This window comes from Helianthus annuus, chromosome 8 (genome assembly GCF_002127325.2).
Source record: "Helianthus annuus cultivar XRQ/B chromosome 8, HanXRQr2.0-SUNRISE, whole genome shotgun sequence".
Lineage (NCBI taxonomy): Eukaryota > Viridiplantae > Streptophyta > Magnoliopsida > Asterales > Asteraceae > Helianthus > Helianthus annuus.
This window is the reverse complement of record NC_035440.2, coordinates 101,187,066-101,204,924: the sequence shown is the minus strand read 5'-3', so window position 1 is coordinate 101,204,924 and position 17,859 is coordinate 101,187,066. Positions and strand designations below refer to the sequence as shown.

The following is a 17,859-nucleotide window of genomic DNA, read 5'->3' as shown; positions in this document are numbered from 1 at the left end:
AGCGAGTGGATGAAGAAAAACTTGTGCAATTTAAGGAGAATTTTGAGATGCTTCTATATGGTTTCGGGTTTAAGGGTAAACCAAAGGAAGAACTACTACTGGGATAGATCAATAATTGGTGAGAATGTCAAACGAGTTAAAGTGCAAGCACACGAAGCTACCATTTATATTTTTGGGCCTAAAAGTCGGCGCAAACATTAATAAAGTGATAAGTTGGAGAGAAATAATAGACTCATCTAACAAAAGGTTTGCCAGTTGGAAGGCGGAATTACTATCTTTTGCCGGTAGGATCACTTTGATCCAATGATAGAAGAATCGACTGCAGCAAAACTTCCTAAACTAAACTAGAATAGAATAATCTTTTTAGCAGTCAAGGATGCGTTCAATCCATTAGGTTATTCAATTTGTTCAGAGGGAGTTGGAAAGCTACAGTAATTATTTGGAAAAGCCATAGCTTGAGTCGACTCGGAGTTTCTAAAGCTCGACATTATAGTAAATAATTACCTTGTATGCAATGTAGGTTCGTAATTCTGGACCGATACATGGATTGAAGGTTGGAGTTTATGTGAAAAATTCTCACGTATCTTTCAACTGGCGAAGAATAAAAAGATAAAAGTCAAAAAGTGTTAAGTACATGTAATAGAGGTATTCTATGGTGTTTGGAGTGGTACAGAACACCAATGAATGGAGAAGAGTTAAATGAGATGGAGGCCTTAAATAACCTCATTCTTCAGCAAAAAATTTCAAACATAATAGATAAGTGATATTGGAGGAACAGTAAGGATCTCGGGTTTATAGTAAAAGAGGTACGAAAATCGTTGTTGGAACAATTAGATCTTAACATCATGGCGAATGAGTTCTGGTGGAATCCCAAATGTTAATATGTTTATTTGGCGCACAAAAGAAGGAAAAATCTCAACAGGTATGGCTCTAGCGGCTAAGGAAGTGGGAAAATGTAATGTAGTTTATGTTTTGTTGTTTAAAATGTTATGTTTGAAATGTTATAATTTTCTTTGAAACAATGTATTTATATTAGCATGAAATGAAAATCGTTACTTTAAATACTTGTCACAACTAGCCATTATGAAGTCTCTTGCAATTTGCAATCTCGTTTTCATCTCACTCTGATGTTTCCGCCTTCAGTTGTGGTGTGACAGGTAGAGAGTCCAGTTGACGCAGAGCGGAAGCAAATAATAGAGTTCAGTTGACGCATAGCGGAAGTAAATAATAAACAAGAATTATTCTCCAAGAAGATTAATATATTTCTGAATACTCAAACTGTTACAATAAACTCCCTTTTATATGTTTTTTTCTAAATTTTGCAGTTTTGCCAAAATTTTTAAATTACAATATCCGGCTTTTCGAGACCTTACCCTCCACTAGTCGCGTGCCCCGTAACTCCGACCATAGCCTAAGTTAGGCTTGTATAAATTTTGGGCCTTTTCTACCTTATTTTCCCAAATGAAGCTAGTCTATATAAGAGTAAGCTCGTCTATGTAAGAGTTATCTAATTCTTGGGCTCGCTCCTCATCATCAATCACATCACAATTGTCTAAAAGTACCCTGACAAACATAGCCACAAACTAACGGATCCCAAAATCATTATCAAAGTGGCACGCGTCATACACTCGTTGTTCAAATCATGCTCGATTCATAGTCTATTGCGAAACCATATCACTCGTCCTAATTTATGCATAAATATAACACCAATGGTCCCTCACACGAATGGGAGTTAACCTTTTGCATCAACTCGATGTGAAATAGCTAAAATCCTTTTTACCGTTGAAAACATGATTAAACCGCCATAGTTATCCCAATGCTTTCCTCACTTTCGTCACTTTGATTCAAATTCTTCTTTTAGTTAATTGCCAAAATCGTCCCTGAGGTTTGGGCAGGTTTGCCATTTTCGTCCAAAATGACACTTTTGTACCGAATTGCCCCAAATGTTTGTAACTTTTTGCCATTTTCATCCAAACTACTAACTTAGTTTGTTTTTTCTATTAAGTTGAGGATATTTGGATGAAACTGACAAATATAAAACCACAGGGACGATTTTGGCAATTTACTCAAACTCTTTTAATTTTTTTTATTTAATTAATTTTTTACATATATAATAAAAAAGAATATACATGCAACTTTTATATGAAATAAATAATATCTTTGTCACATAATTTTAGAAAATTTTCATCCAACCACTAACTAAGTTAATTTTTCTATTAAGGCGAAGGATGTTTATAAACTAAGACAGAAATTAATTTCTATTTTTTTATAAAGATCAGTTCTACAAAAATAAAATCTACTTAAACCTCTAAATTTTATAAAACTAAAATGCTGGTGACCTTATTGAAAAAGGTCAAATAAATTTTTTTTTATCATATGTACCAAGTTTGTAATTCATCTTCTACTCTTTTAAATTCGCTCCTAAGGAAAAACAGAAGCCAGTGCCCCCTATCAAACATCGTATCGTTACCAAACCTTAAAATTACCCACCAAATTGTAATTAGAGTTAATAGCCAAAATGGTCCCTGATGTTTGCCCGCTTTTGCCACTTTAGTCCAAAATCCAAATTTTTTAAATCTGGGTCCATGAGGTTTGCATTTTGTTGCCATTTTAGTCCAAATTTCAAAAAAGTCTAATTTTGTTAGGATTTCTTACTGAATTTTGTCTTCTTCCTCATTTCTCATAAGGGCAAAATTGTCATTATAGATTATTATAAACTAATTTATATTAAAAAAAATAAAAAAAAAGCCTCAAAGAACTTTAAATAACCCTAATCGATCAAAACCTCTCACCTTCCCCCATCATCTTCTTCCTCAGACCTGCATCAACAATGGTGGTATGCACATGTGGAGCTCCGACGCAGCATATCACCATTCAGATGTTGCGTCGGAGCTCCACATGTGCATACCACCATTGTTGATGCAGGTCTGAGGAAGAAGATGATGAGGGAAGTTGAGAGGTTTTGATCGATTAGGATTATTTAAAGTTCGTTGAGGTTTTTTTTTATTTTTTTTTAATGTAAATTAGTTTATAATAATCTATAATGACAATTTTGCCTTTATGAGAAATGAGGAAGAAGACAAAATTCAGTAAGAAATCCTGACAAAATTAGATTTTTTTTGAAATTTGGACTAAAATGGCAACAAAATGCAAACCTTAGGGACCCAGATTTAAAAAATTTGGATTTTGGACTAAAGTGGCAAAAGTGAGCAAACCTCAGGGACCATTTTGGCTATTAACTCTTGTAATTATAATGTTATGAACCAAAAGTTTGTTTACTCAAGTCACTCAGAATAAGTATTAGTTAGTTACCATCATAATCTTAATTAATTAAATATTTTATTTCTACCAACATATTTCCTAGGTGCTCAACACATTTAAAAAACATGTAACGTTTTACAATTTTTTTCTATCTCTACAACTAATAAATACTAAAAGCTGTAATCGATTGTTAAGTGTTGCACACCAATAACATTTTCTCTTTATAAAACTGATTTATAGAAAGAAGCTGTAAATTAATTTCTGTCTTAATTTATAAAATTTAAAACATCATTCACCTTAACCGAAAAAATAATCTGAGTTAGTGATTTAGATAAAAATTTATAAAATTACGTGACAAAACTATTAATTTTTTGTCTAAAAACTCCATGTATATTATTTTTTATTATATATGTAACAAAAATAATTAAATAAAAGAAATTAAAAAGGGTTTGAGTAAATTGCCAAAATCGTCCCTGTGGTTTTATATTTGCCAGTTTAATCCAAATATCCTCAACTTAACAGAAAAAATAAACTAAGTTAGTGGTTTGGATGAAAATGACAAAAGTTACAAACATTGGGGGCAATTTGGTAATTGGTACAAAAGTGTCATTTTTGACGAAAATAGCAAACATGCCCAAACCTCAGGGACGATTTTGGCAATTAACTCTTTTTTTTCCTAGCTAGTTTCTAAGGGGTTGTTTGGCAACTTCTGAATGGTCATTAAGAGGCTACATCTTAATGGAACTATTAAGAATTTTACCAATGAGAAAGTAAAAGAATGTGACATGTGATGATTTACCATTCAGAGGTTACCTCTTAACCATTCAGACTTGAGGTTATCTCTTATTCATTAAGAGGTTTTAAACCATTAAGAGGTAACATCTGAATGGTACCAAACAGCCCCTAAAACTTATCATTTTCATCCACTTTGTTAACCCGACGGGTATTCATGTATTTTCACTTACAAAAATCCTACATGATCCAAACCAGCAAAAACCTTCAAAAATCTTTCCCCTTTCTTCTTCTTCAACTTCAATGGCGATTTCTCTCCGATTCACTCCACCGTCACCATTTTCACCACAACATCCTTACAACTTCCACTCTACTGAATTCCCACACAATCCGTTGCCATTCCGTCAACATTCACGGCGAATCACGCCCAAAGCGTTAACGGAATGGAGAGAGTACGAACAAGCGGTTAAGGATAAAGATCTGGGTAAAGCTCTTCGATTTCTGCAGGATATTAATGATTTGCAAAGTGAATTGGTGGAGTTGCAGAGAGATTGGGAGGTGTTGGACACGTGCTTGAATGCTGATGATATGAGACTTGTTGCTTCTGCTTATGTGTTTTTGAAGGATAAAGGGTTCTTGAATCAGTACGGAAAGTATCGCAGTATTGGTAATTTTTCATATATAATTTATGAGTAGAACATGATCACTAGGGGTGAAAATTTATGACACTAAGACAGGGTTTGGGCAAATAAATGGGGTTGGGTGACTTGGGTCAGTTTCGGGTTGAACCCATGAATCTGTTTAGCTAAACACGTAGGGGTGTAAACGAGCCGGGTCGTCATGTTTTTATGAAGCTCGAGCTCGGCTCGGTTCGAGCCTACTTATTTGAGCTCGAACTCAGCTCGCGAGTAAAACCCAAAGCTCGAGCTCGGCTCGACTCGACTCGAGCTATTTTGAGAACAACCTCAGACGATCTAAAAACTCGGCTCGAACTCGCTTCAATATCGCTTAAACGGGATAAAGCTCGGCTCGAGCTTGGCTCGCCAATGTTATCATCATTATTGTTATATTATATATAAACTAAATAAATTTTTGTACGGGCTCGTTTAGGCTCGCGAGCCTAAACGAGCTTTGTATTTCAGGCTCGAGCTCGGGCTCGATAACTAAACGAGCTATATTTCAGGCTCGAGCTCGTTAAAGCTCGGCTCGTTCGAGCTTTTAGCCGAGCCGATAATGAGTAGCTCTCGAGCCTCTGGGCTTGTTTACACCCCTATAAACGCGTTGTGGTAGTAGTAACCGGATGGGTTTGCGGATTGACTGGTTTAACATGACAGGGTGCAAATGAGCCGAGCCCGAGCTCGATTAACTTATGTGAGCTTGAGCTTGGCTTGGTTCGTTGGTAGTTTCTCAAGCTCGGGCTCGGCTTGTTTATTATCTATTAATTAATATACTAGATAATAATATAAATAATAGACTTGTTTAGGCTCGACTTGGGCTCGTGTACTAAACAAGCTTATTGTTAGGTTCGGCTCGGCTCGTAAATAAGTTTAAATAAGCTAGGCTTGGCTGGTTTACTAGACAACTTTAAATATGGGGTAAATGTTATTAAATACTAATAAAAACTAATATTACACTAAGGCTCGATAAGACTCGACGAGACTGACGAGCTTCACATGCCAGGCTCAAGCTTGGACTCGATAAGGCTCGGCTCGTTTCGAGCTATTTCTTGAGCCGCTCGGGTTGTTTGCACCCTTACTGATAACTTTTATTATGTTGTTTTAGTATGTGTACAATGTTATTTTATGGTTAAACTTGAAACTTAAAGCTAAAAGAGAAATTGACACAAGTTTTTATGATTAAAAAATAATTATTTTGTATGCATTTGTATTTTTGTTGTGAAAATGTAAATTTAAAGTATTAATATGTGGAAAAATGAAAAAAAAAATGAAAAAAAAAAATGAAAAAGTTGGGTTAAATGGGTCTTGTTTGTGTCAACCTGTGAATATTTGTGTCGTGTTCGAGTTCATACGTCTAACATCGTTTTCGGGTTCGGGTTTGTGTCAAAATTTCGGGTTCGTGTTGTGTTGAACTTGCCACCCAGCGAACACGCCCCGTTTAACACCCACAATGATCACAGACAGTCCCAGAAGCTGACATAATTTTGAATGGATTATTGCTTATGGATGTTTTTGACAAAATTACAGGTTTCAGGGGTTGTTATTAAAAATATTGATACAGCAGAGAAAGAATTTTGAGTGTTTTGATATAAGCAAACTGTTTACGATTATCATATAAGTACTTGGAGGGCCTTTTAAGTAGAGAATAACATCACCTGCATAGACCTTACTAAGATACTAAAGGTGGTTAGGTAACCGCAGAGACTCAGTTATCGTTGTTCTCAATTGAATGGTGTCCCTAGTTATCTAAGGGGAAATAAGCCGTTTGAGATAAACAATTTGGCAGTTTCTTATTCAAACTGCTTACATGTTTATTCAAGCTAAGGACGGTTAATCACGCATCATATGGTGGCGTTGATAGCTGAAAGACAAGGGTACATGCACTAATCGGTCGTTGTCCCGATTGCTGAGTGTTATGTGCCTTATGTCCAAGGCTTGATGCAAAACTACTATCGAGCCGAGTGTCTCACTGGAAGCAGCCTCTCTATTCCTACGGGGTAGAGGTAAGGTTGTCTACATCTTACCCTCCTCAGACCCTACCTTTGCTTTGCTATTGGTGGGATTTACTGAGTATGATGATGATGTGTTTTGTTACAACATAAGCATATGCAAACACTATCGAGTTAAAGATACGAGTTAAATAAGTTAGTCTAGCAAGTAGCAGTTAAGCTCTTGAACCAATTTCCATTTGTAATTCTTGTAGTGTCCTTTGATCCAAATAGCAACAATAAACTCACTCATGTAGTTATATCGAGTTTCTCTACTTCATCATCAACATATTTATTCTTATTCATGATTATTCCAATTCTTGTTTCACTATTCTAGTGTGCTTTATATACAATCATACATATGCATCACTACGTTGATTGAATTCTAGAATTATTGTTTTATAATTTGTAGTTCTTGAGGGACCAAGAGATGTTACTCCAACTGTTTTGAAGTCTGCAACTGGTTTAGAAGGTATGCATTCCCTTTGAAACTTGCATGATCTTGCTTGTTATTGTTAATTCATCTTATAGCGTATATTTATATGCGATGCAGTATTGAATTTGTCATTTAATAACTTTTAAAAATATTAATTTTGAAAAAAAAAACATCAATTTTCACACTTGAAATGATTTTTATTTTCACATAAGCACTTTTTGCGTATGTGGCATCTGATGTGGCGGCTTGCGTGACATCAGCAAGTCCACATCAGCATGAAATTGGTTGCTAAATTCAAGAAAGAAAAATGTAAACTTCATTTTCTATTTCGGTCCGTTTCTCATTAAGTTTTCAACTCTCTTATTTAATCCATTTCACAGTTTCCAAACTTTCACCAAAGAAATTTGGTCTTTCTACAAGCTCTAGTATCGTCCTCGTTGCATTTTTCGCCGGATTATCATATCTTGTTGACCATGGAGTTGACCTCAGACCGCAGCTGGCAGCAGTTTTGGGTCTATCTATGGTGGATTCCATATTTCTCGGTGGCTCATGTTTAGCCCAAATATCAAGTTATTGGCCTCCATACAAGCGGCGTATTCTTGTTCACGAAGCAGGGCATCTTCTTGTTGGTGAGTCATCATTATTCATGACATTTCTGTTGCATATTGATCTGTAAAATTTTTAATTTCGATGTTATAGAAACGTGTTTTGTTAATGAACTAGAAATTTCCCTCACCGCGCGTTGCGGCGGTTTCGAAACGTAAAGTAACTTGAATTTATATCGTCTAATGAAAACGTATTATATTTGACTTTACACGTTTCTGAACAAAAATTTTACGTCAAAATGTAGACCAACTGAAAACGTACATAAAAATAAGCACAAAAACGTATTATATTTGAACTGAGTCGATGTAGACCAACTTGAATGTATAACGACAGATACATAAAAATAAGAACGCAGACCTCGAGGGGTTCAAAAGAACATTTTACAAAGTTTTTAGAAAGTTAAGGGGGTGTAAGTGTCAATGTTAAAAGTTGGGGGGGGGGGTAGATGCGCAAAAAGCCCAAAAAAAGGACTAACCATAAAAAACAAAACATGTACTATTCATAAGAGTCTTCATGTTTTGTTATATGTATTAATAATTTCCTGTTTTGGAAATTGCAGCTTATCTTATGGGATGCCCCATTCGAGGAGTAATTTTAGATCCAATTGTTGCGATGCAGATGGGGATTCAAGGGCAGGTGATTCTGATCTTCGAGTTTTACCTGCAAATATGCTGTGTTGCGAATAGTTAGATACTTAGATGTTTAATCGCGTTATAGTTGTTTCAATTGTGCAGGCAGGAACACAGTTTTGGGATGAGAACCTTCAAAACGAGCTTGCTGAGGGCCGACTGACTGGTGTTGCCTTTGACAGGTGTTTTTTTTATGTAATTGATGTTTGAACATTGACTTATATATAGATACGTATACATATATATAGGGTTGCAAACGAACCAAACGTTCAGCAAACAACTCGTGAACTGTTTGGCAGGAAGTTTGTTTGTGTTCGTTCGTTTAATAAATGAACGAACACGAGCATGAAATTTCGTTCGTTTAACAAACTCATGAACAGGGATCGCGTTTGTTCATTTATGTTTGTGAACGTTAGGTAACGTGTTCGTTTGTGTTCCAATAGTTTATTAGAGTTTTTTTTAACTTTTATTTTTTTAAGTACATCAAAATTCCCACTAATACATTATTTTAAATATAGTGTATTACGTTTTAGCGTTACTCCTTACTTTCTAGAAACCCCTGTTAAAAAGTGCCGTTCCCGCTGTCATTCCGAGCAGACGCGACGCGACTACGCCCCCGCTCTCATTCCAGTGTCTGTTCTTCGTCATTTTTAGTACAAGATAGGGGTGATATGTGTTCTTTATGTTCATGAACGCTTGTTTGTGTTTGTTTGCCTTCATTTATGTCCGTCTGTGTTCATGAACGTTCGTTTGTGTTCGCTTTTGTACGCTAAAATTAACGAACAGGAACACACTCATTTCCTTAATGTACGAACACAAACAAAAAATCTCGTTTGATAAGTGTTCATGAACAGTTTGTGAACACATTATTTCCTTAACAAACGAACACAAACAAGGCTATGTTCGTGTTCGTTCGGTTCGTTTGCAGCCCTTCATATATATATTTTCAAAATGAGCTTGTTGAGGGCCGACTCACTGGTCGTGTTTTTTAATTCAGATACTGCATGGTGCTATTTGGCGGAATAGCAGCAGAAGCTCTTGTTTACGGTGAAGCCGAGGGTGGAGAAAACGATGAAAACTTATTTCGGAGCATTTGTTTGCTTTTGGAACCACCATTATCCGTTGCTCAGGTAACCAACCATATGATCGGTTCTGTCGGTTTTTGCTCTTTTTAGATGATGATTATGATGATGATAGATTATGATTTTGTTGTTGTGTTGATATAGATGTCGAATCAAGCAAGGTGGTCGGTTTTACAGTCGTATAATCTGTTGAAATGGCATAAAAACGCTCATAGAGCTGCGGTTAAAGCTTTAGAAAATGGCGGTAGTCTGAGTGTAGTTATAAGAAGCATTGAAGAAGCAATGGCTTCATACATATGATTTTTTATGGTATTGATTTGTGTCATAGAAAAAGGTATTAGTATCTAGTCTTTAACATATTTGTAAATAATCCAACACCCAAGTGGGTGGATCATAGATCACTTTAACTGTATATACTCGATATGTTCGAAGGGAAACCGTTTACGTTGTTAATAAATTCAATACGTAAAATGTTCGACGGGAAGTTCGTTTATGATCGTTTAATAAATTAAATGAACAAACACGAACAAGAAATTTCGTTCAATAAGTTAAACTAATGAATATGAACAGAGGTTCCGTCCGTTCGTTTATGTTCGTGAACGTTTGGTAATGTGTTCATTTATGTTTCCTTGTTTATTTTCATTTGTGTTTGTTCATTTAAAGGGTTTTTATGTTATATTTTTACTTTATTGGATTTAGTTTTTAGAAATTTGAAACCATAGTTATACTCTATGCCTCCGTCAACATCTCTCATTTGACCATTTTAATTTTAGTTTGTGTTAAATCGTGATAAACGTCTTAATTTTTGTGTTAATTATGTTTATGATAATATGTCAACCATGTTCTACTATGTTCTGATAGTTATGTTAAGTACTTATTTATGGTGGATTCTTCGTATTTTTTTTTTCTGATGAAAAATGTTGAATTTATTTTAGGGTTATTAGATTTTATCACCCATAACTATTGGCTATTGGCCGTTGTCATCCCCAACTATCACTTTGACGTCCGTCACCCCCAACTTAACACTTAGTGTGTTCTGTCACCATGTCGTTAACTGATTACTAACTTTTGATCATGTTACTACACTTTTTGGGGTGTCATATGGATCTTGGGAAGGTTTTAGGGATCTTAGGACACCCCCAAAAGTATAGTAACCGGATTAAAAGTTAGTGATCTGGTGACAAAACACACTAAGTGTTAAGTTGGGGGTGGCAGACGTCAAAGTGATAGTTGGGGGTGGCAGCGGCCAATGGCCAATAGTTAAGGGTGATAAAATCCAATAACCCTTTATTTTAAATTGAAATTCCTTTGTGTTCATTTGTGTTCATGAACATTTGTTTGTGTTCGGTAAGTGCTCATGAACATGTTCATTTTCTTAATGAACGAACAAGAACTCCTGTTTGGTAAGCGTTCGTGAATTGTCCATGAACATGTTTATTCCTTAACGAACGAACGCAAACAAGGCTTGCTTGCGTTCGTTTACAACCCTTAATTCATCCGGTACATACAATAACATTTCATTGAACATAACCCGAATGAAAATTATAATATTTTCCTATATAAGTCAAAGTCACGTCGTTATGAATCCCGCGTTTCATACGATATACATCAAACCCGACTCACGAAATCTCACTGCGAAGGAGGGAGAAACGAATGCGACGATAGACCATGGATGTTGAAGGCGATATCATCAATGTTCCACACTTCTTCAAACCGAGTCCTATACATATACGGTTGTTCGTCTTGTATGCATAAGTCAGGAAACCCGAACACAGTGGCTACAGATCGCCCTTGGTGAGCCACCATCAAACCCTCTACCGCCTTATAATCACCAATACTACTACCAATGCTCGTTTCCCAATACATTACTTCTTCGATCTTTTGATCGTCGGAAAAGACATTAGCATCGTTAATATGATCATTTCCGACTATGGCTCGAGTGAGTTGAGAGTCCTCCATGTATACAAGAAGTCCACTTTTCTGGCTAAAGTAACCATAAAGTACATGTCTTAGCACCTCAACCAGGATAGGGCCCGGTCCATAGTCTCGTGCAATCAAATCCTCTGTCGATGCACAAACTTTCAACACGAAACATTCCTCGTCGCCTATTTTCTTGTCCCCTAAGCGTTCCGCCTTCGCAAATAACATTGCAGTGCTCTTTGGATCTAATCCCTACAATTTCCCATCATTGTATTATACTCATTAGCGAACTTTTAGTAACACAAGACCGTACTCGCGCCTTAGATAAATTTTAGAGTTAAATGCCATTTTAGTCCCTGTGGTTTGGGCTATTTTGCCAGTTTAGTCCAAAGGTTTCATTTTTTGCCTGTGGGTCCAAAAGGTTTCACCATTGCCATTTTAGTCCATTGAGTTAACTTCATCCATTTTTTCTGTTAACGAGAAGGGCAATTCGGTCATATAACGAGAAGGGCAATTCGGTCATTGTATATGGCCGAATTGCCCTTCTAGTTAACAGAATTACATATAAAATGACCCGATTGCCCTTCTCGTTAACAGAAAAAATGGATGAAGTTAACCCAGTGGACTAAAATGGCAACGGTAAAACCTTTTTGGATCCACAGGCGAAAAATGAAACCTTTGGACTAAACTGGCAAAATGGCCCAAACCACAGGGACTAAAATGGCATTTAACTCTAAAAAAACATAAGTATAACACATGATATCAATTGTGTAAAGAAGTAAAGTGCATAGAGAGACCTGAATAAGACGTCGTAAGGGGCGTTTTGGACCTTTAGCGATCTGCTTCCCGAGCGAAGGAGTGTGACTCCAGACAGTATCTCCATCACTGCCAGCCAAGACCTTATTGCCAGAAGAAAGTACAAGTTCAAGAGACCACATTCCAGGCACCATTTGCCATAGAACAAAACAGCCGTTAACGTTGTCTGTTTCCTGTGACCGACCACCACTGTTAGTGACACGCTGTCCTTGTATTGATGAAATCTCGGTTTCACAACACTTCATTTTCACGGTCCCTGATGTGTACATGTTTTTGTAATAACCCGATTGCTGCTGCTGCTGCTGCTGGTGATGTGCGCCGGTGGACATCATTTTTAAGCATCCTGTTGCTGCTAAGTACTGTTGTATTATGTATTGTGCAGTAGACCTCTCCTACAAACAAACATTAGGTTAGAATTCTGTTGAAACCCGAAACAAACGTTATCTGGTTTTGGGATGTCATGTCTAATCCGCTTGTTAAACATGTCGTGGCTGAGATGGTATTCTAATTCGTTTAATTAAATATGCGGAAAGGGAAATTGGCCTGTAATAATCCCACCTATACCTTATTGGCCATTAATAATCCCACCTCAGAATATTCCCCCACCAGTCCCACCTTTCACCTATTTTTCCTACAATGGTCCCCCGTTAAAAAACCTTAACGGAGTTAAGTTTTTTTCCAAATTACAAACAGATTTTTTAGGGCTTTTGATTAGAACGACAATACGAGTCCATTGATGTAAAACTTGCCTCGAAACGGTGCTCCAAACGATGAAAACGTCGCTTCAATTCGGGTGTTTAAATTTCCAATTAACCAAAATCAAGTCACTTGGAGCACCATTTCGAAGTAAGTTTTACATCACTGGGCTCGTATCATCGTTCTGATCAAAAGCCCTAAAAAATCTGTTTGCAATTTGAAAAAAAGCTTAACTCCGTTAAGTTTTTTTTAACGGGGGACCATTGTAGGAAAAATAGGTGAAAGGTGGGACTGGTGGGGGGAATATTCTGAGGTGGGATTTTTAATGGCCAATAAGGTCTAGATGAGATTATTACAGGCCAATTCCCCATTAAATGTGTCATGTTCAAGTTGACCTGTTTAGCCCGTTTTACTAAACAGGTTGACCCCCCCCCCCCCCCCAACCCAATTAAACATAATATAACTTTTTTCAGGGTCAACATGTCAACCACTTTAAAACTAGAATAAAAAAGTATATTTTATCAAGGCCAACTCGTTTAAAATTAGAATAAAAAGTATAACTTTTATCAGGGTCAGGGTCAGCCCGTTAAACAATTTGTTACAACCCGTTTAACTCATTTATTACAACTCGACAACATGTTTAACCCATTTATTACAACCATACAACCATTTTAACCCATTTGCTACAACCAAATAGCCCCATTTATGACAATCCGACAACTCATTAACCTAGGGATGAGATTGGTACAGTACCCGTACCAGTACCGAAACTACCGGTACCGAATTTGAAGAAAACTAGATCCCAAATACCGTACCGAATATATTTTGAGCACCCGTATGGGTACTATATAGGTAAAATCAACTTTGGTTACGGGGTACAGGTATTTCGGTAGTACCCGCTTTGGTATCACTTTGTTTTTGTTTTAGTTTTTGAGCACTCGTACGGGTGCTATATAGGTAAAATCAACATGAATACCAACATAGTACAAGTACCAAACAGGTAAAATTGGTACAAGTACCAATACGATACGGGTACCAAACAGGTAAAATCAATACGAGTATCGTAAATACCATAGTATGAAATAAAACATAATATAAAAAACTTTTAAAGTCCTATATAATATTCGGTACCTGTACCTTTTTTTACCCGTACCCGTACTAATACCGAAAGTACCGAATACCAAAATCAATAAAACTGGGTACCAATACATGTACAGAGTACCTAAAATCGGTACGGGTACATGTACGGATATGGGTACGATACGGGTATTTGGGAAAAAATGTCCATCCCTACATTAACCCATATGTTACACCCCGTGCCCGTTGATAATATCACTACACGTACATAACCTATCAACCTGCTTATAGTTGTTTGGCTTTTTTACATAAAAAGGGTTACACGGATCTTATTCAGGTTACACGATTTGAAGTGCATAAGCTATGCTATATCAGTCAACACGTCCATAACCTATTAAAAAAACTGTTTAATGTAACAAAGAAATACAACATACAATTGGGATGTTGCTACAACCCATTTACAACATGACAATCCACTCGTGACCCGTTTAACATGTTCACAACCCATTTACAACCCACCAATCTGGTTGACACTTTTAGATAAATAGTAATACCGGAAATACCCAGAAACAAAAAAACAATCAAGTACTGCTTAACCAGTTTAATTAAATAGGTCGACCTGTTGAATAAAAAATCTTATTTAAGGACAACCCGTTTACAACCCGCCACCATTTTACCTCATTCATTACAAACTAACTCTTTTACGACCCGTTTAACATGTTTACAACTTAATTTCAACCCGTTTGACTCGTTTAGATAAATAAATCACACAAATCACTTAATGTTATAGCAAACAAACGGGTATATTAACAGAAAGATAGAACATACAAACGGGATGTCTTTAACATTGTAGCGAAAATCACCACTCGCGCAACTATGCTCAACCGAAACAGGTGCAAGAGGACACCCCAAGACTCCAAGTAACAACACTCTCCTATCATTAACATTCCTCCACTTTTCACTAACCCCATTACCACCATCATCATCAGAATCATTACATCTGGTTGTTTTTCCTAGCCCGAACAGCATTCGCCTACTACGCCCTCTTCGTTTAACCTCGGGTTGTTGTTGACAATAACGGCTAGTGTTAACAAACTCTGGCCATTCTGTTAATGGAGACAATGGGACTGGTATTGGTTGTGTTGGTTTTTTGTCATTTGATTTAGTTGCAGGATCCATGTATGTATGTATGTTTTGTGTGGTGATTGATGAAACCTATGTTTTAGAGGTGAACAGGAGGAATGATTCATGGATCCATAGTAGATTTTGTAGATTACAATCAATGATTTCATTATTGGTTTTTTTTGCTTTACTGGGAACAACAAAAGAGTAAAGCATCTGCTCAACTCCCAAGGGACTGCTCCCTCTCAACATTTTTCAAAAAATCCCTTTAGTTTTTTTAACAGCCAATAAATAAAAGTCTGACTCGTTAATGTTTTAAAAACCGGTAAATACCGGCCGGTTATACCGGTATTACCGTTTTCGGATTTAAATCCGGTCCGAAACACCGCGGTAAGTAGGAGAAACTGCATCGACTTTGTACCGCCGGTAAAATCCGGTATACCAGTTTGAACCGTTATACCGGTACCGGCTCAGGTCTATTTTTGGGTTAGGATTTTACTTTTTATCGGCCCATCTTCATGTTTACTCTCAACTTTAACCTAACGACTTTTAATACTTTATCTCCATCGATCAAAATTCAAAACTTGATTCATCAATCCATCATTCATGACTTGTTCCAAACTTCCATCACTCCATCATTCATTCCAGATTTACATATACATCCAATTTTGGATTATTTTTTGAGTTGATGTTGTAATTTATGGAATTATACAGTTAACTAGTCAACCCGGTTGAACCGCCCGGTACAATCCGTTTCAACCGGTTAAACCATTTTCGTGCCTAATCCGGTATGATTAAAAAACCGGATTTTAAAACATTGGTAAAACCTGGTTGAGATCATATTTGAACTTGAGACCGGTGGTGGCCTTCAGCCCCAATCTTCACTTCCACGCCAATGTCAGTTGAGCTAAAGCACATTGGTCCGTTTAATTTTTTTAACGACACACTTTTTTATTAACGACTAATAAAATCCCGACCATCCTGGTAAACCCAATAGTAAAAGGCCACCCAAGCTGTTACATACCAAACGAGAGAACTCAACCCAAAAGACTAGTCTGGTGGGTGAGAGAGCTCATTTGGTATATAAACCCCACATCAGTTGCCCATACAACCGATGTGGGACAAGTCCCATACCTTGCAATGGTATTAGTCCATAACAATCGACCCTCCTTAAGGGCCAACGTCCTCGTTGGTCACGGCCATGTGGGTCACGGCTGGCTCTTTCCAGGCCACCACTCCATGGGCCACCACTCCGAGCCTCGTTGGTCACGGCCACGTTGGTCACAGCTGGCTCTCTCCAGGCCACCACTCCGTGGGTCACCACTCCGAGTTCTGGCTCTGATACCAATGTTACATACCAAACGAGAGAACTCAACCCAAAAGACTAGTCTGGTGGGTGAGAGAGCTCATTTGGTATATAAACCCCACATCAGTTGCCCATACAACCGATGTGGGACAAGTCCCATACCTTGCAATGGTATTAGTCCATAACAATATTGTTACGTGTTAAATAGTATAGGGGGTTATGAGTCAATTGTTAGAAACTATAAGGGTTGTAATTGTAAATGGTCATTTGTATTAGTTTGTTATATAAACAAAAAGAAAGGATAATGAATGTATGGTTGAGCTGAATGAATCTTCTTCTTAGTTTCTCTCTCTAATCTCTCTCTAAAATCTGCACGTATCAATGGTATCAGAGCACCGATCCTCGGCAGTTCCGTAATCAATTGATCAAAATCGTTTCAAAATCAGTAAGAATTTGATTAGTTGTTCGATCAATTCTTTCCGTATTATTTCAATTCTTGAATTGATCATTGTTTCGATCGATTCTGTTCATTTCAGTCGGAATTAATCAATCGATTGATTAATTCTTTCGTATTCAAGATGGTTGTTCGTAATCAAACCGAATTAGAAAAGGTGATTAAGGAACATTCTACATTTTTGTCGAAATTTGAAGCATTTGCTGAAAAAGCTGAAAGATCCTTTATGGATATTAAGCAAATTCTTGACAAATTGGTCAATAATCAGTCGAAATCGGATGGTGGAACTTCAACATCGCAATTGGAAATCAATAGCAATACAAGAACTGATCGATTGTATCGTTTGGGCAAGATAGAGTTTCCAAAATTCAATGGATCAGAAGTGGAAGATTGGGCTTGTCGTTGCGAACACTTCTTTGATGTTGACGACACTCCAGAAAACTTCAAGGTGAGATTTGCTGCTATTAACTTGGAAGGAAAAGCTATGAAGTGGCACTCTGCTTATCTCACGACATCAGTTAAACCAATTTCTGAGATAACTTGGTCTGAATATTCTAGAAATATCATTGATCGTTTTTCTACCAATCTATTCCATGATGCTATGGGCTTGTTAACTTCCACGGTTCAAGTTGGGTCTTTAGAAGATTATTATGAGAAGTTTGATGAAAACTTTTTAAGAGTCACCATATGTGAAGAATATACTGTTAGTATATTTTTGAATGGGTTAAAATCGGAGTTAAGATGCCCAGCTAGTATGTTTGGACCAAAGAAACTAAAGGAGGCTTATGAAATGGCAAAGAACCAAGTTAATCTTCTTGCCATTTTTGATAGCTATAAAGGATTCAAGAAGGAAGAAATAAAAGAATTTTTAGATGATTCAAGAAAGGGTGCTTTTAAAGAATTAGTAAATGAAACAGATGTGGATGTTACAAAATCAGAAAATGGAATAAAAACAAGTGAAAGAAATGGAGAATTTGACTCAAAGAAATATGGAAAGGTAGTGGAACCAACTCAGGTTGGAAAACCAGTAAGGTTAAATGACATGGATCATGGTTAT

General features: G+C 36.8%; 2 protein-coding genes across 2 annotated transcripts; one reads left to right on the top strand and one right to left on the bottom strand.

Annotated features, from left to right (window-relative positions):
- Positions 1-4,235: 4,235 nt before the first annotated feature.
- Positions 4,236-9,895, top strand: LOC110877275. Its single transcript, XM_022125430.2, has 7 exons — positions 4,236-4,660; positions 7,071-7,130; positions 7,475-7,723; positions 8,260-8,336; positions 8,435-8,511; positions 9,327-9,459; positions 9,556-9,895. The coding sequence occupies exons 1-7, from the start codon at positions 4,297-4,299 to the stop codon at positions 9,709-9,711; spliced, it is 1,116 nt and encodes a 371-aa protein (XP_021981122.1). The 5' UTR covers positions 4,236-4,296; the 3' UTR covers positions 9,712-9,895.
- A 930-nt stretch (positions 9,896-10,825) lies between these two features.
- Positions 10,826-15,267, bottom strand: LOC118480874. The gene is made up of 3 exons (XM_035975827.1): positions 14,749-15,267; positions 12,129-12,539; positions 10,826-11,583 (listed from the first exon to the last, which is right to left on the bottom strand). Exons 1-3 carry the CDS (start codon positions 15,097-15,099, stop codon positions 11,041-11,043), a joined length of 1,305 nt encoding a protein of 434 aa, XP_035831720.1. The 5' UTR covers positions 15,100-15,267; the 3' UTR covers positions 10,826-11,040.
- Positions 15,268-17,859: the final 2,592 nt, after the last annotated feature.